The 26,829-nt window shown below is 33.7% G+C and overlaps 2 protein-coding genes and 1 long non-coding RNA gene across 5 annotated transcripts in view; 2 read left to right on the top strand and 1 right to left on the bottom strand.

The window, feature by feature from the left end:
- The first annotated feature begins 580 nt into the window (after positions 1-580).
- Positions 581-1,609, top strand: LOC123269288 (signal recognition particle 9 kDa protein). Its single transcript, XM_044734894.1, has 4 exons — positions 581-978; positions 1,077-1,216; positions 1,285-1,353; positions 1,451-1,609. Exons 2-4 carry the CDS (start codon positions 1,145-1,147, stop codon positions 1,544-1,546), a joined length of 237 nt encoding a protein of 78 aa, XP_044590829.1. The 5' UTR covers positions 581-978; positions 1,077-1,144; the 3' UTR covers positions 1,547-1,609.
- A 40-nt stretch (positions 1,610-1,649) lies between these two features.
- The window catches only part of LOC123269279 (band 4.1-like protein 4), a 31,562-nt gene continuing 6,382 nt past the window's right edge, over positions 1,650-26,829 (bottom strand). Inside the window, exons 3-16 of one of the 3 annotated variants that reach the window (XM_044734878.1) lie at positions 21,186-21,290; positions 19,297-19,436; positions 18,667-18,764; positions 5,127-5,247; positions 4,954-5,041; positions 4,762-4,884; positions 3,748-4,239; positions 3,446-3,666; positions 3,289-3,364; positions 3,132-3,211; positions 2,884-3,036; positions 2,181-2,454; positions 1,886-1,992; positions 1,650-1,801 (exon numbers count right to left, since the gene is read on the bottom strand). In XM_044734878.1, coding sequence (XP_044590813.1) covers positions 1,762-1,801; positions 1,886-1,992; positions 2,181-2,454; positions 2,884-3,036; positions 3,132-3,211; positions 3,289-3,364; positions 3,446-3,666; positions 3,748-4,239; positions 4,762-4,884; positions 4,954-5,041; positions 5,127-5,247; positions 18,667-18,764; positions 19,297-19,436; positions 21,186-21,290 — 2,118 coding nt within the window. In that variant the 3' untranslated portion in view covers positions 1,650-1,761. The remainder of the gene's footprint in view (positions 1,802-1,885; positions 1,993-2,180; positions 2,455-2,883; positions 3,037-3,131; positions 3,212-3,288; positions 3,365-3,445; positions 3,667-3,747; positions 4,240-4,761; positions 4,885-4,953; positions 5,042-5,126; positions 5,248-18,666; positions 18,765-19,296; positions 19,437-21,185; positions 21,291-26,829) is intronic. The other 2 variants (XM_044734879.1, XM_044734880.1) reach the window with 2 other exon arrangements.
- Positions 7,209-8,124, top strand: LOC123269293. The gene is made up of 2 exons (XR_006510375.1): positions 7,209-7,607; positions 7,976-8,124. It is a non-coding gene; the product is annotated as an uncharacterized LOC123269293 (long non-coding RNA).

Here is a 26,829-nt window from a genome sequence, read left to right as displayed (position 1 = left end):
AAATTATTTATTAGTAATTATTATTTGTCACTCCGAAAAACGCTGTATTTGTATTGAATTAAATAATTTTTCACTTTAATAAATATAAAATTAATTATAAACAAACTCGTTATTTTATATTATTTTCATTTAATTTTAATTTTTCTTCAATACATTTTTTATTATATTAATTTATTGTTATTGTAAATATAAATAAATTAATAATAGACTCCGATTTACATATCATCAGATATCAAGCTTTTTATAACTTAAAACAGATATGTCTTGAGAAAAGTATTTTATTTCGATATAAAGGGTATATCAGCCATCTATTAACTGATTGCAACACTATCATACAACTTCCTACTTTATCCAGAAGTAACAGGCGGCATATGTAAAAAAATTTAAATGATACTATTCATTAATAATCCTAGAGACGGCAGCACAAGACATTCTGTTCACTATGTGTGAACTCCTTAATGGATTTATAAGAGTTCGTGGTAATGCCAACTTATAAACTTAAAATTCCCAAAGTTTGTCGGCAAAGTGTCCCCATCCCGCCCACTCTCAATTACAACGTACAACACTACTCCACATTCCACAACTGTACAGTTAGAAGTGGTGCCCTTATAGCTAAGTTTGTGGGCATAATTTACAAATGCTTCGAAAAATATCAAACAATAATTTGATTTTTTTATTAAAAATTTAATAATTATATTTTTGTTTTTATAAATGCTGGAGTCCCCTGTTTTTTTAAGTATGTAGGTTAACTGCCTTGAATTTTTATGCTCATAATCAAGAAAGTAACGAATACAGTGCAACAGTGCAGAAAAGTTGGAAAAGCAATTAGTACAATACAAATGAACTATATATTATACTCATTACTTTTCAATCTTTCTGTATTGTGTAAAACTAACCTTAGTACAAAATAATATAATAATAACTGACAATCAGCTTCCAAAGTTGTCAACTGAATGTAAATGTGTAAAGGGTATTAAGGTAACTAAACGTTGCAATTTTAGACCTATAAATAAAAATAAATTCATTTCGTATAAATTTTGGAGAAATTAACCATAATAACCTGTGTTTCTTTTTAGTGCTACAAATTGAAACTGTCCAAATTATAAAATAGCTTTGTTATTTATTTTATACACTTACTATCAAAATGACGTATGCCAATTCGTGGGAAGAGTTTGAAAAGGGTGCAGAAAGGTTATACCTTCAAGATCCAACAAAAGTAATTCTACTTTTTTACCAACCAATTTATTTTTCTACTAACAACTCTAAACATTGGTTTATTTATAGGCACGTTATACAATGAAGTATTGTCATAATAAAGGAGTGTTGTGCTTAAAACTCACAGACAATCGAACGGTAATTAATAATTTTTTTTTAATAATTAGATAATAATGCAAGTTAAATAGATAAGAATTTTTTAATTAATTAATTTTTTAATTAAATTTGATTACAGTGTTTACAATATAAAACTGAGATAGCTCAAGATTTAAAAAAAATGGAGAAATTTATTGGAAATTTGATGAGACACATGGCATCGAAAGATAATTAAATAAAATTTTTACATATATTTTTAATATATTTTTTTCAATAAAACGAAACTTCGTAAAATTTAGATTAAAAAAAATTATTGTTTTCTTATTGATCCTATTACTAATAGGATTAGGATTTATTTTTATTTATTTATTTAAGAATATAAAAATTTACAAAGTAGATGAATTAACAACAGGTTTTTATACGTCATTTAATATAAGATGATTTATTCAATTATAATTTGGGCAAATTCTTAGGTTTCCGTGTTAATGTTCTGCAAAAAAAAAAAAATTAATTTTAATGAAAAAATTACAAATGATAATAGTTGATTGTAAGAAAATAAAATACGACGGCTTACGATATTATAGGTTGAAGAACTGCATCTAAAGTAACATCAATAAGAGGCGAATTTTCGGGATTTGGTGATAAATCATAAATTCCTTTTCTTGGTAATTGTCCTTGCGTCTGCACCAAATCAAATATTATGTCACTACAATTTTTAATGGTTCATACAATATAAAATTATTTTTTAAATAAAAAATATTTAGACAGTATAAGTATATGGAACTATAAATATGTAGCAATTAAAAAAATATTCATATATATATAAAAATTATAAAGAATAGTTTTGAATAATAAAAGTGATAGCATACCATACGAGTTATTCTAGTGCTATCAGCAGAACTTGAACAGCAACTCGATAAATCTTGAGTGGTGCTTTCACCTAATCCACTATCAACATTGCTGCCAATTAATATTTTGCTATTACGTGAAGTCGAATTATAATCTCTTTGATGATTATAATGATTCCTAGGTGCCGAATACTTTGATTCGAGTCCAGTGGATCTTGATGATAATACTGGGTCATAATTAGCCTCGTATTTATGACGAATTTGTCTATCCCTCTTGTCAAATGTTCCGATTGTTCTGAAAGCGAATCTTTAGCTACCTTTACTTCTTTCACAATTTATTTATTTATTTATAATAATAATAATTATTATTATTGACACATCAATTAATTATACATACACATATATATTATAATTAATAATTGTGGAATACCACAACCACAAGAGTGCATTAGCACGGGAAATAAATACACAAGTGCAATGAGACTGTTAATAAGTGATTTATTATAGTATATTCATGCTTTAAATAAATAAGAACATGCTTAACCAGTAAATAATTTACATGCTCAGAATAAATTAATAAAAATAAAGTTTTTAAAAAATTGACTCATGCATAATATAAAAAACAATAAAATTAAATCATTTTCAGACAATGATAACTGATTCAGTATCATCCTCTAAAAGAGAATGACTAAAATGTGTTGATGTTTTCTTGAGATCATCGTACCTAGTTGAGACTGTTGCATCAACGTCTAAATGTAAATTACTTAAATGCGAAAGACTTTGAGGGGTTGTTTGAGATTTAACAACTGTGTATGATATTTCTCTTCGTTGTTCTTCAGTCATTCTTGATGTATCAATGAGATCATACTCTAAATGCCTAAAACAAATTCATAAAAACAAATAATTGTTAATCAATTAAATATTTTTCATAAAACACAGATTCATTTCTCAATAATTTATTGATGAGCTTACTTTCTAAGTTCGTGAGGTAATTTCTGAGATGGACTTCTATGTCTACTTCTATGTTTTCTTCTCGGTTCTGTATGACTCACCTATGAATATTATTACCATGAGTATTTTTTTATATATAATAAAAAAAAATATAAAATAGGTTTTATAAAACATTTACCACTGCTCTTTGAACTCCTTCAGCTTTTCGTTTTTGTGCTTCTCTCCACTGTGGCTCAGAATCAACCAACTCATGCCTAAAAAATAATTAAAAAACTACAGAATTATCAAGCAAATTAATCAACCGCTTCAAGTTATAAAAAAAATAAAGTACTTACCGTGAGTTACGAGAACTTCTGTGCTTTCGGCGATGTTTACGGTGACCAGATCTGCTATCGGATCCTCTAGAAAGTTCAGACTCGCAGTCAGAATGCCGGCTATGTCTCCGGTGGCTGTGACTGTGACTATGGCTTCGTCTACGATGTCCACTGCGACTATGGCTGTCACCAGAGCTTTGACTTTCTACAGAACTACTCCGCCTGTGAATTCTGTTAAATAACTGAAATAAAAAAAAACTCTTGTAAAATTAAATTTATTTATGAAGTGAAAATAATAGTACAACTAACAAAAGAAAACTTACCCCAGGAGCTGTGCCTGCAGAACGCACAGACCGAGGACTGGACGATGAATAGAACCCTCGCGATTGACTTTGAGTCCACGGAGCACTTCGAATACTTCTGGGACTGGAACTATTTACATGTCTAGTGATATTAGAGTTTCCTAAATTGACAGATGTTATACGATCAACTGCTGGAGTTTCCGTAAATGGCCCGACTGTCTCTTGTCCTTCGACGATTCTACGCTGAGCTCTACGACTTGGAACACGTTGAAAAGATGGCTGTGGAATCCGACGAATAGAACCCTGCTGATTTTTTTCTGAAGTGGGACTGTAAGAGCGGAAACGAGAGTACGGGCTCATAGGCGGTGGTCCAGTGGCCATTAATCGGAAAAATGCTTGATGCTCTTGGCAACACTTCCAAAGATGTCGACAAGCACCCTTTGACGGCGTTTCAAACCCGTGCGTTCGCTCTTCTGAATTTTTTTCGCTGACACGAAGCATGAAGTATCTACCCTACATTGTTCAATTTTTCTTTAATATTTTTACCTTTCTTTTTTTTCTTATAGAATATGAAGAAACAATTATTATTTTATCCATGTCCATAATATATTATCTATAAATTATTTATGTTGTGGGAAAAACTTTTTCATGTGAAATTATTTTGACGATATCGTTGACAGTTGTTGGAAGGAATAGTTACGTTAAAACAAACAAGATTAAATAACTTTTTAAAGTATAATTTGTACAGTTAAAAGTTTTAAAACTTTTAACAGTTTCAAAAGTTTTAAACAAACAATTGTTTATTTTACAAAAAAAAAAAAGATAAAATCAAACCAAAAGTAGAACTCATAATTGTTTTAACAGCGAGTCAAAATATAATTTAAATGGTTAAGTTGCTGTCGAAGTTGAGATAAAGTCGACAAAATCTCCAACATCGATCAAAACTAATTTCTGAATAATTCTACATGAAAATATCCTTCTTCCTACGACAAAAATAATTTATATTAAAAAAACAAAATTTAATAGTTTACATACTTTGTAATATATTTTGTTGATACGTGGCCAGTAGTAGTTGCCTACTTTGGTTTTATTTCGTAATAATATTATACCACTTGGAGTTAAACCCAAATAGTATTCAACGCTGTCATCGCCCTCAAACAAAATTATTAAAATTACATTAAAACATCTGTACGATATACATTAAGGTAAATTGAATAAAATACTTACTAACACGGGGTGAAGATCAACTCCATACATTTCAAGCCACTTAACTTTGTCCAAATAGTTGAGCTCTGCTGTTGACGGCACTTGACCACTATTTAAAAAAACAAAAAAAAAAAAAGTTGTTTAAAATTGCCCATATAATTAAAAGTAAATAATTAATAACTTTAATAGCATACATTAGAGTTTTATGAAGCTCGACTATCCTTGATTCCAGTTCAGACGTTTGATTAGTGAGAAATCGAAACTCGGTAACATAACCGGGAGAATGCCGTCGCGGATCATAATCACCAAGTTCCGCTGAAAACATAAAAAGACTTTTTTATAATTATTAACTTTGGGAAAAAAAGCAATAAATATTTTAATTGAGTGTAAAAATTTAATTAGAACAAAATGAAAGTCAATATATAAAACATTTAAATCGACTCTAAAGAAATGATTAACAGTACAATCTGAACAAACAAGTATCAGTTTATGCGTGCAATACAGATGTATTTACAATATGATATATCTTCAATTACATATCAAGAATGATTCATAGAGAAAAAAACATTTTTGTATAATTTTATAGAAATTATAACACTCATTTCTATAATATATAGCTATCATACAAAGGTTATAGCGTTTTTATTCATTCGTTTTTTATCTATAATAATATGTCAATCGATAAAGTTTTTAATCTTTGTTCCGTTACAATTAATTAACTAAACTACCAATTGAGTTAAAATTTTTCATAACGTATAGAGAATACTTTAACTTGAATAATAGGCTAACTTCCCTGAGTAAAAAAAAGTATTGAGACAAAGAAAAAAGTATTAAAAAGTATTGGATTGACTAGAAAACCAATACTTTTCAATACTTTTTTCTTTGTCTCAATACTTTTTTTTTATCAGGATTTTAGATCAATTTCCAATTGCGATATCTAGACATAAATAAAAAACTAATGAATACATTAAAGAAAATTTTCTAAATAAAAAAAGAAATGTCGTCGACCTGTCATTAGTTTATTTTTCTTTTTGTGGAAGTACTTTTCCACTCTCGAAAATTTTGCGTCAACCACCGTACTCTTTGGGCCATAAAATCCCTTCCCGGGCATTCAAGGGGCTCATGACGTCACGGGACCCCAAGAACAACGCTAAGTGTTAGCAAAGGCTAACACCCTCAAGAGTCAAGGGGCACGAGGCAGACTTTCCTCAGCCTCTGAGATACACACATCTACGCGTTACTACACTTATCATATTTTCCTTTACTTAACGTATCGTATTATTGTAACCGCGGAGTACCATCTTGACATTAATACTTATACACGAACTTAATCTATTGTATCGTTTTACTGATAACTATATTCTACGGGATTGATTAATTATTGTGAAACTTTATTAACTTCATTCGAATATTGTAAAGAGTATAGTTATAACTTGAATAAATTATTAAACTAAAGAAATAGATTACTACATTTTTATATTTAAGGGAGTATTCTACTGTAGAATTTTGAAAAAATCGCAAATTTTTTTTTTTCATATTTTCAAAGTTTAGATATTCAAAAATATGTCATTAAAAGGATTTTTAAAAATTCCTATTATTTCATGAGTTATAGCCGTTTTAGTGACGTGGCATCGGTTCCGGTCCGACCGCTACAAGTTTTTAAGGGAGTATTCTACTGTAGAGGCATGAATTTCGCCCGGTTTTAGAAGCGCTGTACGAAAGAAAAAAAAAATATTTTTACAATCAATTTTTTTATCATTTGTTTATTGATGTTTTATTATTACATAAAAAAATTATTAAAAAAAAAAAAATTAAAATTGACAAAGTTATGAGCAGTCAAAGTGGGGGTCAAAAAAACTTTCAAGGGCATTCTTGATATTAACCCCTACAATGATAACCCGGTAGTAGAAAAAAAGGAGATTGTTGGGCATATTCAAAAACGCATGGGTTCACGGTTACGTAAAGCAAAAAAAGATAATAAAGATATTGGTGGCAAAGGCGCTGGTAAACTCACTGTTAAGCTTATCAATGAATTGTCTTTATATTATGGTTTGGCAATTCGTCGAAATCCAGATTCTGTTGAAGACATGAAGAGAGATGTGTGGGCAACCTACTTTCATGAAATTTCAACTAACGAAAATCCTCAGCACATGAATTGTTCATCTAGTTGGTGCAAGAATCAGAAGGCAATAGAAGACGGCACTATTGACGAATTTGACCACAAAAATCCTCCTCTAAATGACAAAGTTTTAGATGTAATAAAACCAATCTATGAAAGTTTATCAGCTGATTCTTTATTGGAACGATGTTTGGGTTCTGAAACCCAAAATAATAACGAATCTTTGAATTCGTTAATTTGGACTTTTGCTCCGAAGCACATTCACGCTGGACCGAAGACAATTGAAATTGCCACTTTCTTCGCAGTTAGTATTTTTAATGAAGGTTTTATACCTATATTAAAAATCTTAGATGTTATGGGAATCACGATTGGCCCAGAAGCTAATGCTTTTGCAGCGAGACGGGACGAAGCGCGTATCGAGCGCTCGGAACTCCGGACTTCAGAGGCGTCAAAGGAGGGTAGAACTGCACGTCTTCACAAGAGAACATCGGAGAATGAGCATTTTGAAGTAGAGGAAGGATTCTTATATGGAGCAGGAATCGCCGATTAAAAATATGTAGGTATTCTGTACCATTCTACAAGTAAAATTGTCGAAAACTTGTCTCAAAACTTTGCACGCGTTTTTCTCGGAACTACTTTTTTCGAGCTGGCGGTAAGGATATCTCGAGTTCTAATGAACTGATTTACTTCAAATTTGAAGAGGATGTTCTCTATACGCCGCTTCATCTCGTGAACCCTGCCCAAAACTATAACTTCTCATTTAGTATTTTTAAAAAATTCGGAATTGTTAAAAAAATATGAAAAAAAAAAATTTTTTTTCAAACTGCCGCCATTTAAAAAAAAAATTTTTTTTTAACTTATCCAAGGGTTATACGATAGCGGCATCTATAATAATTAAGAATCCGTCTGTTTTTTATGTTTCAGATCACCAGGAGGGTTGGAATAATGCACGCCAGGACACCCTCTTTTTTTTTGACCCCCCACTTTGACTGCTCATAACTTTGTCAATTTTAATTTTTTTTTTTAATAATTTTTTTATGTAATAATAAAACATCAATAAACAAATGATAAAAAAATTGATTGTAAAAATATTTTTTGTTTCCTTCGTACAGCGCTTCTAAAACCGGGCGAAATTCATATCTCTACAGTAGAATACTCCCTTAACTTTTGAAATTTAACATTAAGTATAATCCAAATGGCTATTTAACATTCGTATAGGTCGTTCATAAAACTTGTCAATTAATACTTATACATAAAAAAAAATGAAAAACCTGTACAATGATTAGATTAATTTATGAAAAAGTGACATTTTTTTGTTTTTAAGATTAAAAAAAAACTAGAATCTTCAAACTTTAAAGTGCCTTTTTCCGATCCCTTTTTTTGATCCCGTAAATTTTGCGAGGAGTGTACACTGTAAAAAATTTTTTGCACTCGGTGTGGTGTAAATGATTCGGTGTTAAAATTTTTAACCCGGACGGTGTGAAAATCTCACTAAGTGTAATGTTAAATTTGAACGGTGTGAATCCTAAATTTTATACCACCAAGCGTGTAAATGTATTTCCTGAAAATTTTTCATTAATTAATTTAATTGTTTAGTTTCAGACTTGTAAGATATTAAATTATAAATAGAAACATGTAGAAATAAATATTTAAAAGTATGTTTTTTTTTTTTTTATATTATGTTATTTTACGGAGTAAAATCATTCCAACGTAAATCTTAATATCATTGGAAATTCTGCAACAAGAATGTTAATATTCAAGCTGTTAAAAATTTATCTAATTATACGGTGGATTCTATGTTAGAGTCTATTGATAAAAATGCGAATGTTTATAGTGCTAAATATATTTTTATATGGTCGATTGACGCACGCAGAAAAAAATTTTGTTAAAATAACCTAAGATATGTTCTAGTAACAAATGCATTTGTTAACATAGGGATAACAAATTATATGTTAAAATAACAAAATTTAGGTTATAGCAAGTTATTGATTTGTTATAACAACAAAACAATTTGGTTACTATAGCAAAATCTTTAAGTAGATTCGCCAAAATAATTTATTTGGTATTACAAATTTTTCTGTTGAAACAGCAAAATTATTCTATCAAAATAACAAATAAATTTACATTAAATGTTACATTAAATTTTATAAGAATCCATAATTTAAAAATATGCTATAATCAGTGATATCTGATTTGGAAAATATGTTAGCAACAAATTAGTTTTGTTATTGCAATAAAATTATTTCGTTAGGAAAATATTGTTAACAAATTGATTTGGTCATTTAACATACTGGTTTGTCAGTACAACTTGAAACATTTTGTTAATGCGATTAATGGATTTGTTACTATAACTAAACTCATTTGTTACCAGAACATATTTTTCAGTTATCCCGTCTTTTGTTATTTCAACAAAATCAGTTTTATGCGTGCGGTTGTTTCACGGTCGTTTCACCGTATAAAGTTCGTTCTTACCGAGCGGTTTGTCAGTCAGCATCGGATACCGTTGTGAACGATGTCTACTATAAATTTATCGAATATATACGGTGCATACGCAAGTGAATCTACGACGTTATGACCGACACTGTACGCTCAATATACTGTCGAAATACGATAATTTTACGCTACTGTCACGGACAATAAAATAAAAAAAAATATTTCGGACATTCTAGACCGGGGCTCGAACCCGACTCATCTAGTTACGCGCCCGAGACTTTACCAGTTCGGCTATCTGAGACACCGTTCGAAACGATTAAATCAGTCACATCATAAAGTGTCAAAACCAAGTCATTTTTTTTCATTGTACAAATAAAAATAGCTTAAATAAATTTATATTTTTTCCATGACTTCAAAATAATAATCGTGATAAATGATTCAAATTTTTGATGATTACGAAAATCTTGATTTCGAAATTACGGTGAAATTATTAACTGTATAAAAAAAGATCTGAAAAAGAAATTGTTAAAAATTTAATTGTTAAAAAAAAATATCTCATAATAATTTTTCTTGATAACAAACAATTTTTCCGTAATTTTGAAATTAAAGTTTTTGTCTCTAAAAAAAAAAAAAAACTCAAATCTTTAATAATGGATTCGAATTTTGGAATTACGGTGAAAATATTAGACGTGCAGAAAATATTTAAAGTTAAGTTGAAAATAAATTATAATTTATTAATTAATTAATTGTTGAATAAAATATCTCCTGATTAAAAAAAAAAAAAACAATATTATTATATTTTTCATAAACAAAAATTATTATGGTTTTTCATTTAAGACTATGAAAAAAATACAACACTTGTTCCTGACTTACTGACATTATACGCTCGTTTCACTAACAGACTACTGTGCATCCACCAGCGAGTTACGGTTTTTTGACAATTTATATGTTTTCGAATGACATTTATATGCTTTCGATCGATCGATGATCTACGATTTTTACTCAGATAAAAAATCGGAGGTCAAGTAAAAATTTGGTTTTTCGAAGAGTGAAGTATGATAACTATACAGAATAAAAATTATAAAGTAACAGTGAAAAACTTTCACAATGATACTCGTCGTTCACTGTCAAACGATGGCCGTTCGACGTAATATAATCGAGTGATTAATAATTAGAATTTGATGGACAATATGATGAATAATCATAAAATTGTAGAGTCAATAATTTTCAGAGATGTCGGAAATAGTTAATCCGTATTTTATTCAATGAATAATTTTCTGAGTTTTCGAAAATTTTTAATTTTCATGAAGGAAAGTTATAAATAATAATGAATTTACAGTAGGTAAATAAAAGATGTATGATATATTATTGACTCATCGTTTTTAATCGCAAATAGTTTTTCACCTAAGTTAATATAGCCTTATCTTAATGAATAAAGAGACTATAAAACCCGGTACTGAACATTTTTCCGTTTATACACTTTTAGAATTTAGTAAATTTTTTATTTTTCTATTTCTTGGCAGTATGGTCTAAGAGTCTTTGAGATAACATTGCGAGTAATCCAGCAAGTTTTACCGACCGGTTCCAAATAATGGAACGGGACACTATTCATTCTATATCTTTTGATGCGCTATGAGACGCAAACATTGCCGTATCTCTATTTACTAAAAGACTTTGAATCTCGTAGTTGATAAGTGTAACTAGAAGCTTTCTGTAGATGTAATGCTTTCTGTTTTTTTTCCCTTTAATCTTTTTTTTTCTGTCCATATATATTATCATTTTTAACTTCCCGTTAAGAAAATCGCAGATTTTCCAAAATCGGGAAGTTATTGTTTTCACCCCGTTTTACAAAAATCGAGTTTTCATCGAATCTCGACGTTTTGAGGCCCTAGGAAGCTTCCCTGACTATTCCCGCGATGGTATCTGTATGTGTGTGTGTGTGTGTGTATGTGTGTTTTTTTTTTTCCCCTTAGGGGGGGGGGGAATCCTTTTTACGGATTCTAGGCATAGTTGTTTGGCCTGGATATGTGGCGACTCGACGCAGCGTCATACTAAAACTCGACACTAACGCCCCTACCCACTAAACCCTAAACCCCTTTTCCTTCTTTCCTCTAATCCCTCATGGAAACCGCCGTCAGGCATTACTTCGTGAAGGGAGGATCTAGCTACTGCTCTTCCTTCTGGTGGCTAAGGTGTTAACTACCTTCCTTCTATCTTCTGCTATTTGCTCTTCTTCTTTCGGTGGAACGCAAGTCTTTAAGGACTTCTGTTGCAAACGTGTTGGTAGCGTTCCAGGCAGCTTCTGATAACAACATTGCTTCCACTAGTGAATCTGGTTGCATTCTCTGGTTCAGGATCCTCTCCAGTTCTTCACGCTGTGGATCGAAACGAGGACATACAAAGAAGACGTGCTCCGCGTCTTCAGCAGCTCCTGGGCAGAACGGGCACTCCGAAGAGTCATCGTGCTTAAAGCGGTGTAGATACTCTCGAAAACACCCATGTCCCGACAACATCTGCGTAAGATAGTAATTGACCTCACCGTGATTCCGGTTAAGCCAAATGTCGACCCGAGGTATGAGACGGTGCGTCCACCTACCCTTCTCTGCAGCATCCCATTGTAGTTGCCATCGGCCTATGCTCTTCTGCTGTTCTTCAATTCTAAGTTCTTCCGGGCTCAGTGCAGTTGACCTTCTTCGTTGGTAAAGGGCCCGTCTTTCCTCTGCTAGAACTCTAAGAGGTAGGGTCCCAGCAATGACGCACACTGCTTCTTCTGATATAGTGCGGAAGGCACTAGCTACTCGTAGGGCACTCAGTCGGTATATTGGTCCAGCTTTTCTCCATGATTCTTGGGTTTCCAGTGCATCAGCCCAAATGGATATTCCGTAAGTGAGCACTGATGTGACTACTGATGACAATAGTAGCCTCCTGCTCTGCATTGGGCCTCCGATGTTAGGCATCAGCCGTGCGAGACTAGCCCTCACTACTGACGCTTTGGCACTGACATGTTCCACCTGCTGTTTGAAGTTGAGTCGTGCATCCAGCATCACTCCCAGATAACGGATAAATGGTTGTGATGTGATTTCTTGTTCTCCGACTCTCAACTTGATGGTTTCTACCGTTTTTCTGCTGGTGATGAGCACTGCCTCGGTTTTATGCTTGGCTAGTTGCAAGTTCATCATGTCCATCCACAAATTGACTCGTCTGAATGTAATATCAAATGCCATTTCTATCTCTTCGAGGTGCTTTGCGACAATCACGACATCTACGTCATCCGCATATTCTACAAGTTTGACTCCTGTAGGCAATGCTATTCTCAGGAGGCCATCATACATGATGTTCCATAGCAGAGGACCTAAGACTGATCCCTGTGGCACTCCTCCGGAGATTTCGTACACTTCCGTACCATCCGTCGTGTCATATTTCAGGAGCCTGTTCGTGAAGTAGCTCGCTACTATTCTGCGAAGGTATCCTGGTATGTTTTTTTCTTCTAGAGCCCGCATAATGCAATCCCAGTTAGCGGAGTTGAAGGCATTTTTGATGTCCAAAGCAGCCACCAAGCAGTATTTCTTCTTTCCACCCTTCCATCTCGTTCCGGCGATTGCATCCTTGGCTATATCAACAACCAATTTGATAGCATCCAGAGTTGACCGTCCTTTTCGGAAACCAAACTGGTTCTCTGCTAGGAGTGGATCGACTAAAGCCTCTATTCTCTGATGAATTATGCGCTCGAATATCTTGCCGGCCGTGTCTAACATGCAGAGTGGTCGGTAGGATGACGGTTCTTCCGACGGCTTTTTCCCCTTCGGAAGTAACACTAGCCGTTGCTGTTTCCACTTCTGGGGAAAAGTCCCTTCCTTCAGGTATGTATCGTAAATGTCCAGGAATAATGTCGGTGCTGCCCTAAGGATTGATTTCAGGGCAATATTAGGAATTCCGTCCAATCCCGGCGCCTTATTATTCCCTACTCGATTTCCTGCCTCTATCAACTCGTCCAACGTGATAGTTGGGATGTCTTCAGAATTGAGCTGCTCCAACTTGTAGGTGAATACCAGCTGTTGGGGAAACAACGTAGTAACAATCTTCTCTAGGAGTTGTGGACACGTAGGTGATGGCATTGGTTGGCATTTCAAGTGGGTCATAACCACCTTATACGGTCTGCCCCATGGATCTTTTTCGACTTCTGCAACCAGTTCCTTCCAGCAACGTCTTTTGCTTTCTTTGATGGCTCTGTTCAGTTCTCGACGGGCCTTTTTATACTCTGCCAACAGCTCTGCGGAGTTAGATCGTCTGTAGCCACGCTAAGACTTTCTTCTTTTTTTAAGACACTTTGAGCGTAGAATGCTAATGTGATCGTTCCACCAGTGCACTGAAGGTCTTGAATTTATGCGACGTTTCCGAGACATACTAGCGTCGTAAGCCTGGGTGACTCTTTTCATTAGGTCCTTGGTCTTCTCTTCAGCAGTTTCTACGATGATCGGATTGCAGTCTAAGGCTACTACTAAAGCAGTGGGGTCGAGAGACTTAACTTTCCACCCAACCGCGCTAGCGCTCCTGTTGTCTCTTGTTAGTTTCTGGCCAGTTGATATTTCCCATAGTATCGCACTATGGTCGCTGGCTGTATAGATGTTCAATACTTTCCAAGAAAAACCTCTTCGAGCTAAGCAACTGCTGACAAATGTAAGGTCGACAGTTGAGTTTGCCTCTCCCTTAGTATACGTTGGCGTGTCACCGGTATTAAGAAGGATCACGTCCAGAGTGGCCATCGCTTCGAGAAGTGCTTTTCCACGTGTATTAGTGAACTTGCTGCCCCAGTCTGTTGCCCAGGAATTGAAGTCACCAGCTATTGCCACGGGAAAGTGTTTTCTTGCGTCCTCAGTTAGCCGATCAAGGAAGTCTTCAAAATGCTCATTAGAGAGACTAGGTGGTGCATAGCAACTGTAGAAGCGGAGGCCATCTACCCATGCTGCTACGAAGCCAGCTTCTTTATTGTTGACTGTTCTCTGAAAAGGACATTTATCGCAGGACCAGATGACGGCTTTGTTAGTGCTGTCGGATTCCCAGGGTTGGTTACTCAGATGTCTATAAGGCTCACTTATAAGTGCTACATCTGCCTCTAATTCACGCACAGTTTGCATGAGCAGGTCATGCGCAGCCTCACAATGATTGGGGTTGAGCTGCACTATCTTCATGTTCTTGGCTTCGTTATCTTCTGGAGCGCTTCTTGGAAGATGGGGCATCTGTTCATGCCTGCATGGTGAGCCGCCTTTTCTATGCTGTGCCGTTCAAAGCACAGTGCACATTTAGCTGGATTTTTACAATCAGCAATTTTGTGTCCTTCTTTTCCGCACCTGATGCAGAGCTTAGACCGGTCGACTTCGCTTTTGCACTGCGATCCGAAGTGCCCAAAGTGCCAGCATTTGAAGCATTGTATGGGTCTCTTCGTTGCTCTCATTCGGCAATTAGACCAGCCTATCCTTATTTTGCAGTTTCCCTCCAGTAACTTTTGTGCTGCAGCTGCTGGTAGTGACACTGTGGCTGTCTGTGTACCCCTAAAGGCTTTACGGATCTTGATTGCCTCTAGTGGGATTTCACAACTTTCTCCAGCTTCCCTCTTTAGAGCGGTCTGAATATGCTCTTTCGTCGTGTCGTCATCGACATCTCGGATCTCGATGGTCTCCTGTGGCCCTTTGCAAATCACTTTGGCCTCCTCCTTAAGGATGTCCGCGATCGTCTTTTGCAGACCTTGGCCTTTGTCAGTGCTCTTCCTCGAAATCGTAATCAACAAGTCCCCACTTCTGGTCTTGTTGATCTTATCCACAGTTGAACGAACCTGCTCATCTGGGACGTCCTGCTTTATACGACGCAGAATCTCGGCATACTTTGTTTTCTCGGCCGGGCGGATGATCAGTGCGTCGGGTCTGATCCATTTGCGTGGTTTTTTCCGCTTAGGCTCTGGCCTGGGCTCCTTCGGCGGCTGTTTTGAGAGTTGCTCTCTAGCTAGCCTTCTCTTCTCCTTCTTAGACTGTACTTTTTCCCAGTCAGTCGTCTTTTGTTCGTCGCCCTGCCCTGCCAGTCGTTGGGGAAGGCTTTTTTTCAAGTCCTTCTTCTTTGTGACTTTGTCGGTTGACTCTGGCGAATCTCGGTCCTTTCTCTTTCCAGACCTTGTGTCAGTTTCACCCTTGTCCTCAGCAGCAGATTCACTGTCACCGTCGGCTCCAGTGTCCATTGCTTCTTCCGTCTCAGTTTCAGTTTCAATGCGGCGTCGTGATGACTGCCATTCCTCGTCCAGTTTCTTGAATCTTCCAAGAGCATTGACTACACCGGTTGTCTTGGTCTTTATCTCCTTGTGGATATTGACCTTAGTTTGGACAAACTCTTGCAGCTCAATGGTCAGCTTCTCAAGGCGCTCCAACGCTTGCGTTCTCTTCATGTCAGCGCTTGCTTCAATCACTGCTTGTTGAGCATGAAGCCCGTTTCTATTCTTGTTTGTTTCCTGTAAGTTACTCATACTTTTTGATTTACCAGCGCATCGTACGGAGTGGAGCGGGTTGCCATAACTAGGAACGGGTGTACCTTCGGAGATAGTACTCCTACCCCAGTTCCCTGAGGCCTAGCCGACACTTAGCCAGTCCCGGAATACACGGGCGGACTAGACTCGCTCGGGGCGGTGAAGATTCCGATCTCTAACACTCACTGCGTATTTCTTGATCAAGGCCCGAAGTGATTAGCTCCTGATCCGCTGCTGCAACTTACTTTACACCTCGGCAGAGCCAGCTCACATCAGCCGTGGCCCGCATCATCGGAAATAATCGACACGGGTTCCGGACACTCCCAGTGAGTTACAGCAGGGAACGATCGTCTTGCTAGATCAGTTAGTGTGACCAACCTATTAAAGGCGGGGGGGGGGGGGGGGGGTTGTCCACGGGAGCGTATTTTATTTGGCTCCTACCCTCTGTACCTCATCAACTAAGAGACCTAGTGTCATCCAAGGACAGCGAGCGTTCTCCCATCCACTACGGGGAGACGCGCCTGGTAGCAGTTTCTCCTCTGTCGCAGGTGTGTGTGTGTGTGTGTGTGTGTGCGTGTGCGTGTGCGTGTGTGTGTGTGTGTAAGTATATAAACTTCCTTCAACTTTTGAACGGTTAGACCGATTTTATCGCGGTTGGTGCCATTCAAAAGAGCTTGGCCAAACTTAGATTTTGAATACAATTTGGACCGATTCGGGCCGATGGATTTCGAAAAATCTAAAAAAAAATTTTTTCAAAAGTGGTTTTTTTGAAATAACTTTCAAACGGCTCTATCGATCAACTCCAAAAACTACTTAGCTCTTGACCTTGAAAAACCACGTCGATTGCCGCTAATCCGGTCAAAATCAGTTGATTCGTTCGAGAGATATCGTGCAGTAAAGAAAACCCAAAAAAATGTTTTTTCGGAATTACTCCGAAATTTCTTGTTTGATCAATTCAAACCTAAAGATTCTTTATGAAGCTTAAAAAACTGCGTCGAATGACGCTAACCGCAAGAAAATCGGTTCATTTATTCAAAAGTTATTGCGGTTTGAAAACTCAAAAAATAGTGTTTTATCAAACTTTTATTAAACTTTTGAGATCGAAGAGCTCAGAGCATAGAAAAGTTATCTCTTTGAGCTCGGAGAGCTCAAAACAACACATAAACTATTTTTGAGCTCGAAGAGCTCAAAGACGGCATAAGTGCAATTATTAAGCGTCCAGGTATGGAATTAGCGAGAAGTTGCAGGGATGGCCTTCAGGGTCAACCGTTTTCCTAATTTTTAACTTCCCGCTACGAAAATCGAAGATTTTCAAAAATCGGGAAGTTATTGTTTTCACCCCGTTTTGCAAAAACCGAGTTTTCATCAGATCTCGACGTTTGAAGGTCACAGGAAGCTTCCCTGACTATCCCCGCGAGGTTGTCACGGTGTCTGTATGTGTGTGTGTGTGTGAAAGTATGTGAAACGCTTTTAACTTTTGAACGGCTTGACCGATTTCACCGCGGTTGGTGCCATTCGAAAGGGCTTGACCAAACTTAGATTTTGAAAACTATTTGGACCGATTCAGATCAATAGATTTTGAGAAATCTTCAAAAAACTGAAAAAAAAAATTTTTTCAAATGTGGTTTTTTTGGAATAACTTTTAAACGGCTTGATGGTTCAATTTCAAAAACTAATCAGCTCTTAACCTCAAAAAAACACGTCGATCGCCACCAGTCCGGTCAAAATCGGTTGATTCGTTCGAGAGATATCGTGAACGAAAGAAAACCGAAAAAAGTGTTTTTTCGGAATAACTCCGAAATTTCTAGCGCGATCAATTCAAAATTTAAGATTCTTTGTGAGGCTTGAAAAACTGCGTCGAATGCTGCCAACCGCGTTAAAATTGGTTTATTCATTCAAAAGTTATTGCGGTTTAAAAATTCAAAAAATAGTGTCATCAAATCCCTATCAGACTTTTGAGCTCGAAGAGTTTAAAAGCATAGGAAAACAATCTCTTTGAGCTTGGAGAGCTCAAAATAACCCATAAATTGTATTTTCGAGCTCGAAGAGCTCAAAAACGTCACTGGTGCAATTTTAAGCGCCTAAGTATGGAATTAGCGGGAAGTTGCAGGGATGGCCTTCAGGGTCGACCGTTTTCCTAATTTTTTTTTTTTAAATTATTCAATTTTTTGAGTTGAGTACAGTATGTCGCAGAATTGAGTAATTTGAAGTAAAGATGTGTAACTGCCGTGCTTTCCACATGATGGCGTTGGACTATACTAACTACTTTCATAGTAAAAGCGCGAAATTTAATTTTCAAATCTCAATTCTATAAATATTAATAAAATTTAGATATAATGTTACGTAACAGTATATTTATACCCCCCCCCTTTAGTGAACATAACACACAATAACGTTTGATCGATCCCCTCCCCCCGGGTTAAAATGTTACGTAATACTTGAACGTTCCCTATGTTTTTATTTATTTAATTCTTTATTAATAAGTTGTTTGTGATTTAAGTGATTAAGGAAAATATTATTGCTGGCAATATCTCTTCAATAAATTAATTAGATGAGACCATTACCGTAGCAATTGAATAAACTTATTGTTTTAAAGATAATTAGATTTTTCTTGAAATTTTTGAGTTATTAAATATTTTTATATAACTATTTGATAAAGATACGTCTTACTTACATTGGACTACATAAGCACCTAATTCAGCAGCTAGATCAAAAGAAACTGGTAACCTGCCATGGAAAATATCCTGTTTAACTTGTAGGAAGAATTGATACCTGGAATATAATAAAAAATATAATAATTTAAGAAACATATAGATGAAATTATAAATTTTTCTAACAAAAAGGAATTATTTAAAATCGTCAAAAATCGATTGATGGAGCTCTCAAAAAAAGTAAACCAGTATTGATGGCTTCTCTGCAATTAAGGTTTGTTGGAGGCTGAAGCCTAAAGCATCGTACATATTGCGCGGAGAATAATTCGCGGGTCGCATGGAAGGAGATTTGAAGCAATGAATTCAAAGCCATAGGCTGAGGATACTCTATAATTTACCCCTTTTACACTGAAGGTAATTGGTGCGTTCCGTTAATTGCTGGGTTTTGGAAGCAACTTCGGGAGTCCTGCGGGTTGGTAAGCAGTGAGCGAATTTTTAAACTTAGAAGATTGCTGGAGGCCTGCAATCCTACATAAGTCGCATTCCTTTTCTCTTTTTTATTTTATTCTATTTATTTCTTTCTTTTTCTTAAACTTGCAACCAAAAACGTTACGAATATAACGAACCTATATACAATTGTGTACTTATCTCACCTTGTAATTTCTTCAATGAGCTTGCAAGGATCAGCGGCGTAAAATTTAACACCAAAATAAAGGGTGTAAGTATCTTGCGTCGAATCATTCTTACGAATTTTCAATTGCTTTCCAATTTTTTTACTTGGATCTAACCATTGCTGCAAAAAATTTATTTTTATTATTATAAGTTTGACAAAAAATTAAAGTGGTTGATAAATATTTCATGCACATAGTGTGGACTAAACGGAAATTACGCGAATCTAAAGTTTCCCGTTACTCGATGATCCCCACCCCGGATATAAAATCCCCCGCGGGCGCATTGAAGTTATCGACAACGCGCCATTTTATAAGCCAGCAAGGATTTACGATCAGAGGAATCAATTTGAAAGGGTGAATTCAATTTGAGTTAGACTGCCATCAGGATGCGGCGATTAAAGAAAGATTTTTTTTTTCAATTCAGCAACTAAATATCAGGAGAGAAAGAAAAGGACAAATTGAGATACTTAACAAAGGTTTTTGAAACTCAAATATGCTGAAATTGATATTACTCATTAAACATTAAAAATTTTCAAACATCATACAATTTTTCAATATTCAATTTTAAAAAATATATAAAATTAAGAAACTATGCACGAAAAAGAAAAATTCTTGATTGACGCATAATTGTTTTTTATTTTTACAAATGTTTACGACTATTAAAATTGAAGCGAGAAAACTTTCTGAAGTTAAGAAAATTTTTTTTATTAATAAAAAACTTTGCCGTTTTTAAAAATTATTAATTAATACAGTTTATTCTGGGTATAAAAAGAGAAGGATTACATTAAAAAATAATGTTCAACAATTAGTAAAAATCTATCTTTTTATGTTTGATATCTTTTTAAAGATGCCGCGACTATTAAACCGATGATATTTCAACCGGTTGTTATTGATTATTTTTTATGTTATCCCCATGACAAAATATTCCCGACAATTGATCCACCAATTTTCCCTGTTATTTTTTTCCTGATAAAAGGGCACCTTAATAAGGGGATCCGGGAAGGAGCCCCGGTGGAGATTCGGGGGCAAGACACCCTGATAAAAGATAAAAATTATTCTATTTAATTAATTCATTGCATTTTTTAAATATTTTTATACAATTCCATAAAATAAATTTTATTTATTTAATCAATCATGAAAATAAAAAAGATTATAAAACAAAATAGTTGGACATTATTTGCTACATCTCATTAATTTATAATATTAAATCAAGCGCTCGTTCGTTTTTTGTGACAATATTATCATTGTGATTTAGTATAATAATTAACTTATGATTTGTTTTCCACATCATATCTTTTTATATTTATTTTGAAACTAAGCTATGCAATAAGTTTGAGAAAGCGATGGTTTTATGATTCAACAGTTAATTTTTCTTGTGATAGAAGTGTCATCGTTGGTTGAATTGTTATCTGGTTAACCTGTCGTTCGGTTCAAATGTCGATAGTTAAAATATTACGGTTGAACTATCCGTTGTTTAATTGTTACAGAACTCTTTTCAAAAACTTAATTTTTTTAAAACATAAATTCTAAAAAACAATGTAATAATACTAATAATTATAACGAAAGTAACTTACGGAGAAGAAAGTATTGTTCAGTCGTAAAAAAAAATTATGAAAATATCAATACATAATGCAAAATAATATTGTTAATAATGCCAAAAACAAAAACTTTGGAAAAAAAAACTTTTTTCTGAAAATCTTAAATAATGAAGACAATGTTAAAATCTATTCTCAAGCACTGGAGAAGCTCTTAGGAAAAATAAGTTTTGTTACTCGAATTCTAGAATAGTATATTTTATTCCCTATCGTAATCCCCCTCTCCCTTTTTCCGGTATATATAACTAATTCATTAAATTACATATATCATCTTACCATTTGATTTTCGTGATCTAAGTACCGTAATCCAAAGTAAGCTGTTTCCAAAAGGTTCAAATGACGGAAAACGCGGTCCAATAACTCTTGCCCCAAGTTTGAACCCTGCAATTATAACACCAAAAAAGCGTCTGATAAAAATGTAACCTCTAATTTTAAGTATCGTTATAATAAGTAAAAAAAAAAAAATGTTTGTAAATTCATCCTTGATGTAGAAGCGTGACAAAGCCGAACGAGGCTCGGTCGAGATTGAAATCGGTGGTTTCCTGTTTCCCACTGGAATCAGGCGTCCATGACGTTCATTTGTTTTCTCCCTGGAGTGCATACATATACACTGACATGGACTACGCCTTTTCAGTGTAGGCACTAAAGCTTAATACTAGGAAAGACTGCGCTGGTTATGTACTGTAGACATGTACATACTTTTAAAACTGCAGTACAACAGTGCGCAAGGTAATCGTTCCAAGTACAGAAAAACAAAGAAAATAATTCACAATGATACCTCAAAGAAAATACGTAGGAAAAAACTATCTTGATTCATGGCTCCACCCTGTGTGTATTCTGTTAATGGCAAATCGGTATAGAGATCATTTTTAAAAAATTGAGAAAAAAAAAAAATTTTTTTTCTTAATAATTAGTAGTAATTTTTTTATTTATTTACCACCAATCGTATTGCTTGTTAAAATAATTTTTTAGACATGCAAGAATGAAGTGATCGGTAACATTTGCTAGAAGGTCTAAGTATAATCCCATTATTTTTTGCCATCACACGAGTCAATACCAAAATTCGTTAATATCGATCAATTAAACATTGTTGAAGAATTCTATCAATTGTTATCACTATTTTTTTTTTTTTCTGGAGTTATATATTTTTACTATCGGTTAATTCTATTATTTCGTAACGAAAAATTTTATTATGATTTGGGATAATTCTTGAGGTGAAAAATTTATTTTTCTTGATAATAATTTAACAAGTGAATTTTATTGGAATGTATTTTTAAATGACAATAATTTTATTAATTAAAAATAAAACACATTTGTGATTAAACCATGTATTACTGAATATATTATCACGTGTAAAAATAGTTGTTTCAACTGAATTAATTAATAAAATTTACGGATTTCATTCATTCAAATTAGACATTGGATGTTGGTATGCAATAATTTTTAATGTTTGTTTACACTATATGGATCAAAATAAATTTACATTTTGTAAGCATGTAAAATTTTTCGTACATGTAACGTTTTTTGTATGTATTTTGAATTTTTTCTTTTGTGTGTGGTTAGATGCTTGATGAAAACTTAATAATAAAGCCGAATCTTCCCTAATTTAATTATAAGTATATTATTATACACATCCTGTCCATATTCCTTTGGTCAATTTAATTATCAAAAAATTTATGTTAACAGTCACTTTTAATTGAAAATATTTATCATTATCATTTAACCAAAATTGAATGTTTTTTAACACGAATTTAATTTTTATAATACACATTAACAATTTAGCTGAACAAGTAATAAAGTAAAATATTTTATTCACTTTTCTCTAAAACTTGAACCATGTGTAAAGATTACTATTAAATCGAGATCATTTAAAAAAAGTTAAGCAGTAAAATAATATTGAACTCATATCATAGACTTGAAACATACATTTCAACTCTGGAATGACTAGACCATGCCTCGTCTTTTTAGACACTCAACTTTATAAAGTATTTTTTTTTCTTCATCTCTTTTTTCTATTATTTAATACTATACTACAGTCGACGCTCTCTGTATTGGACCTCTCTGTATTTGACCGCTCTCTGTATTTGACCACATTCTTCCTCTGTATTTGACGATTTTACACAGTTCTTATGGACAAGGACGAGTCAAATACAGAGAATGGTCCTGTACGGGCGAGTCAAATACAAAGAGCGTTGACTGTACTGGCTTTGTGCTCTTTTCTTTCGGGGTCAATAGCAATGCGTCGTTCCAGTAAGAGTAAAACTGCCATCAAAGCGTCGGTGAGTGGGAGCCTCAATCTCTCAGCGGCAAAAAAACTTTCATTGGGGCAACAGCTACAATGTAAGAATGTTTATTGCTTGTGGTTTTTAAGACAACCACAGAATATATATGCATCTTCAAGTCTAATCATCTCCAACAATTATTTTTCGATGCAGTATTGTCAAACAATGTAACAATACATTGGCACCAGCATATATATATATATATATATATATATATATATATATATATACATAATGAATATTTTTTCCAAAGTGTAAAAGTACGTCGTGCTAAATAAATAGTTCTCTTCATGAAACGTATTGTTTTCACTTTTTTATTTATTTATTCTTTTTTTACTTTTCTCTGCTTTTTATACTTGTTATTTTCTTCTTCTATCTTGTACCCCCTTCTTATTGCCTGACCGACACAGAGCTACCTCGCGTCGTACAACTACAGACGAGGCATATATATACATATACATATACATGCGCGTTTAAGTACATACTGTATTTGTGAGTGTACGCAGTTTGGTAGTGCGCAATCAGAATAAGAGGTCTATGCCCTGATTCACTCGACAATACTCAAATTCTAACGTAAATACTATAATTAAGTTGACAAAATTTTAAGTGATGCTAAATTAATGAATTGTTATATATTCATCAATTTTGTAAATATGTAGATTATTTTTAAATAGTTAACGAGAAATTTTCCAGAAAAAACTTAAAAAATCGATTGAATTTTATTAATATCTGTTAAGCGATTATGAAAAACCAGTAGGGTTTATTCTAAGAATCAATTGAAACTTATTTGATAAAATTTATTTTGATCTATTATATGGATACATTTTTCTAAAACGTGAAGACTGACGCAAAGATCAATGGATGGTGGCATGTCCGGGGGAAAAAGGTTTAGATCTGACCAGATATAATTATATCTGGTCAGATCTATTTATATCTGATTAGATATGGGATTGGAGACATAATCAGATCTAGTCATATCTGATCAGATCTAAACAGATATAACTATATCTGAGTTTAAAAATACATCAGACATGAACAGATCTAGTCATGTCTGATCAGATCTAAACAGATATAACTATATCTGAGTTTAAAAATACATCAGACATGAACAGATCTAGTCATATCTGATCAGATCTAAACAGATATAACTATATCTGGGTTGAAAAATACATCAGACATAAAAAGATTTTATTATATCTGGCCAGATATAACTATATTTGTGAACTATTAATAAATACTTATAATCTATTTTAATAAATATACTTTCCTCTCAAATAAATATTTATTGAATGTTAAAAAATATTTATTAGAATTTAATAAATTAAATAATTGTCTTCGAATAAATTAATTTGTTAATAGTTAATAAATCTTTCTATCAGCGTATATTGATAATTAATAATTTGCAAATTTGATAAAAATTTTTGTTCATTACGCATCGATCATGGACACGATTCACATAACTTGTAGTTATGACAAACTCTAATCTCAAAGTAAGCCTCGTAGGTAAACAGGTAATGAATTAGTCTTTCAAGCGTCAGGTCCCAGGATCGGTTCCCGCGCGCGCTGATTTTTTTTTCTTATGGAAATAATTCTATATAATTATATAGGGCCATTTTTTGTATATAATTATGTATGCGTATATATAATTATATATAATCTTTTTTACCCGGGCAATATAAAGATCTGACCAGATCTGGTCAGATATGATTATATCTGGCCAGATCTCGTCAGATAGAGACAATTTAAAGATCTGGCCAGATCAGCCTTAGCAGATCTGGCCAGATCTGTTTATATATCGCCAGATCTAATCCGTTTTTCCCGGGGTATGATTTTTTAATTATAATTATAAAAAGAATGTATACATTCTTCATTATGTACACTAAAAATGTATCAAAAAATAAAAAAACTTCTACAATTTCGAAGTGTATAAGAACAATTTCTTATTGCAAAACTGTCATACAGTCGCAGATCAAAGATTAAAAGTATAGAGCATTGACACTCTAGCGCGTGCAAGGTGTGCAATGTTTTGATGAAATGTTTAAAACAGGGAGCTCATGCTATTTATACTATTATTTAAGAATTGAACATAGTAAAAATACGTAATATTTAGGATGATTTTCGAATTTTGTATTTTACAGTGTCTCAAAGTTGAATAAGCGTTAAAAACTTTTTCAAGCTTATAGTATATTATTTAAAAAATTAAAAATGTGCGTGTATTCCAAAATTATTTAAAATATTTGGACGATTGGAGGATTATAATAATAAGAAATTGTATATTTTTCGTAACATTAAGAAGAGTTACGCTTATTCACACTGGATCGTATAAACGTGTATCGTTACAATGGAATGCGAAGATGCACGCCGTTGCTCGTTGGCCTCATTGAATGCCAATTTTACACCATTATATTATTCGCATATACAATAACCAATCGGTTTATTGGCAATCCAGCAGAGCTATTGAACTTGAAAAGTTCGTGCTAAGATTTTAACATATTATTGATGATGAATTTTTTTTATCGAAATTATGTGATAACAACTAAAAGTTCTAGTAAATGTACGTGTCAAAAATTGTTATCATGCGATGGTAAAGCTATGCATTTATTATATAAATAAGGTAATGAAGAGCGTTATGACTATGAGTTGCTATTATCTATTGGGAGAGCAGATATAGACACTGTATACTATACAAGGTCGAAAAGTTGATCGGAAAATAAATAAAATGAGAGCTGTTATAATGAAAGTAACATACGTGTTGTCAAGAATATGGGGAAGAGAAAAAGTGATGGGTGAGCTGTATTAGCCTGCGGCGAGTCTAAGATGCCAGTCGTTATAGGTATATATAGGTGGAACACAGGTAGACAAGTAATCATCTCTGGCTCGCATGTGTTGGACCATCAGCCACGGCCTATCCCTAAGGCTATTTTTCGTTTGCTTCGCGTATACCCTTTATGCGTACGGTAACCGTTTATTTAGCCATTTCTCGCTCCGTTTCAGCCCCCAGCAACGAACCTACGCCGTGGGAATTGCTACTCCATAATATATATATATAGTATTGTTTAAAATTTTTAATATCAATAAGATATAAAATTATAAAGCAATTGAATGAACAAAATTATTTGCTTCATGAAAAATAGTTTATTTTAATTTTCACTCTTGTTTCACATCACATAATATTCAGCTTTCTTAATTCAAAAAATCTATTCTTGAATCAATAAATTATTATTTTTAAATGAACTTTTTTTTAATTTTTAAACAAGGCACATAATATATACTTGCTGTTTCAAGAAAAAATATTTCTTGAATCAAGAATATAAAGTTGTTAAAAGAAAAAAAAATAAGGAAATTTTTCTTAGTTGAAGAAAATCGCTCTTGGATAAAGTACTTGTTGATTGTTTCGATCGAAGATAATATACTCTTGAATGAAGTAACAATAGTCATAGATCCAAGATATGGTCTAGTGAGCCAAGGTGACGACATTCAAGACAAGCAATTCTTGAAGCAAGACAACTGGTTGTCTTTTAAGTAAGTTTATTGAATAAAGCTTATTTCTCTCGAATGAAGTTTTTTTCCATTATACAGATGAAGAAATTTCATTGATTTAAGAAAAAAAAATCATTTTTAAGAATTTGATTTTTTCA

Source organism: Cotesia glomerata, linkage group LG7 (assembly GCF_020080835.1).
Source record: "Cotesia glomerata isolate CgM1 linkage group LG7, MPM_Cglom_v2.3, whole genome shotgun sequence".
Classification (NCBI taxonomy): Eukaryota; Metazoa; Arthropoda; class Insecta; order Hymenoptera; family Braconidae; genus Cotesia; species Cotesia glomerata.
Note: the sequence above shows the minus strand (reverse complement) of the source record. Positions and strands in the feature narration are given on the sequence as shown.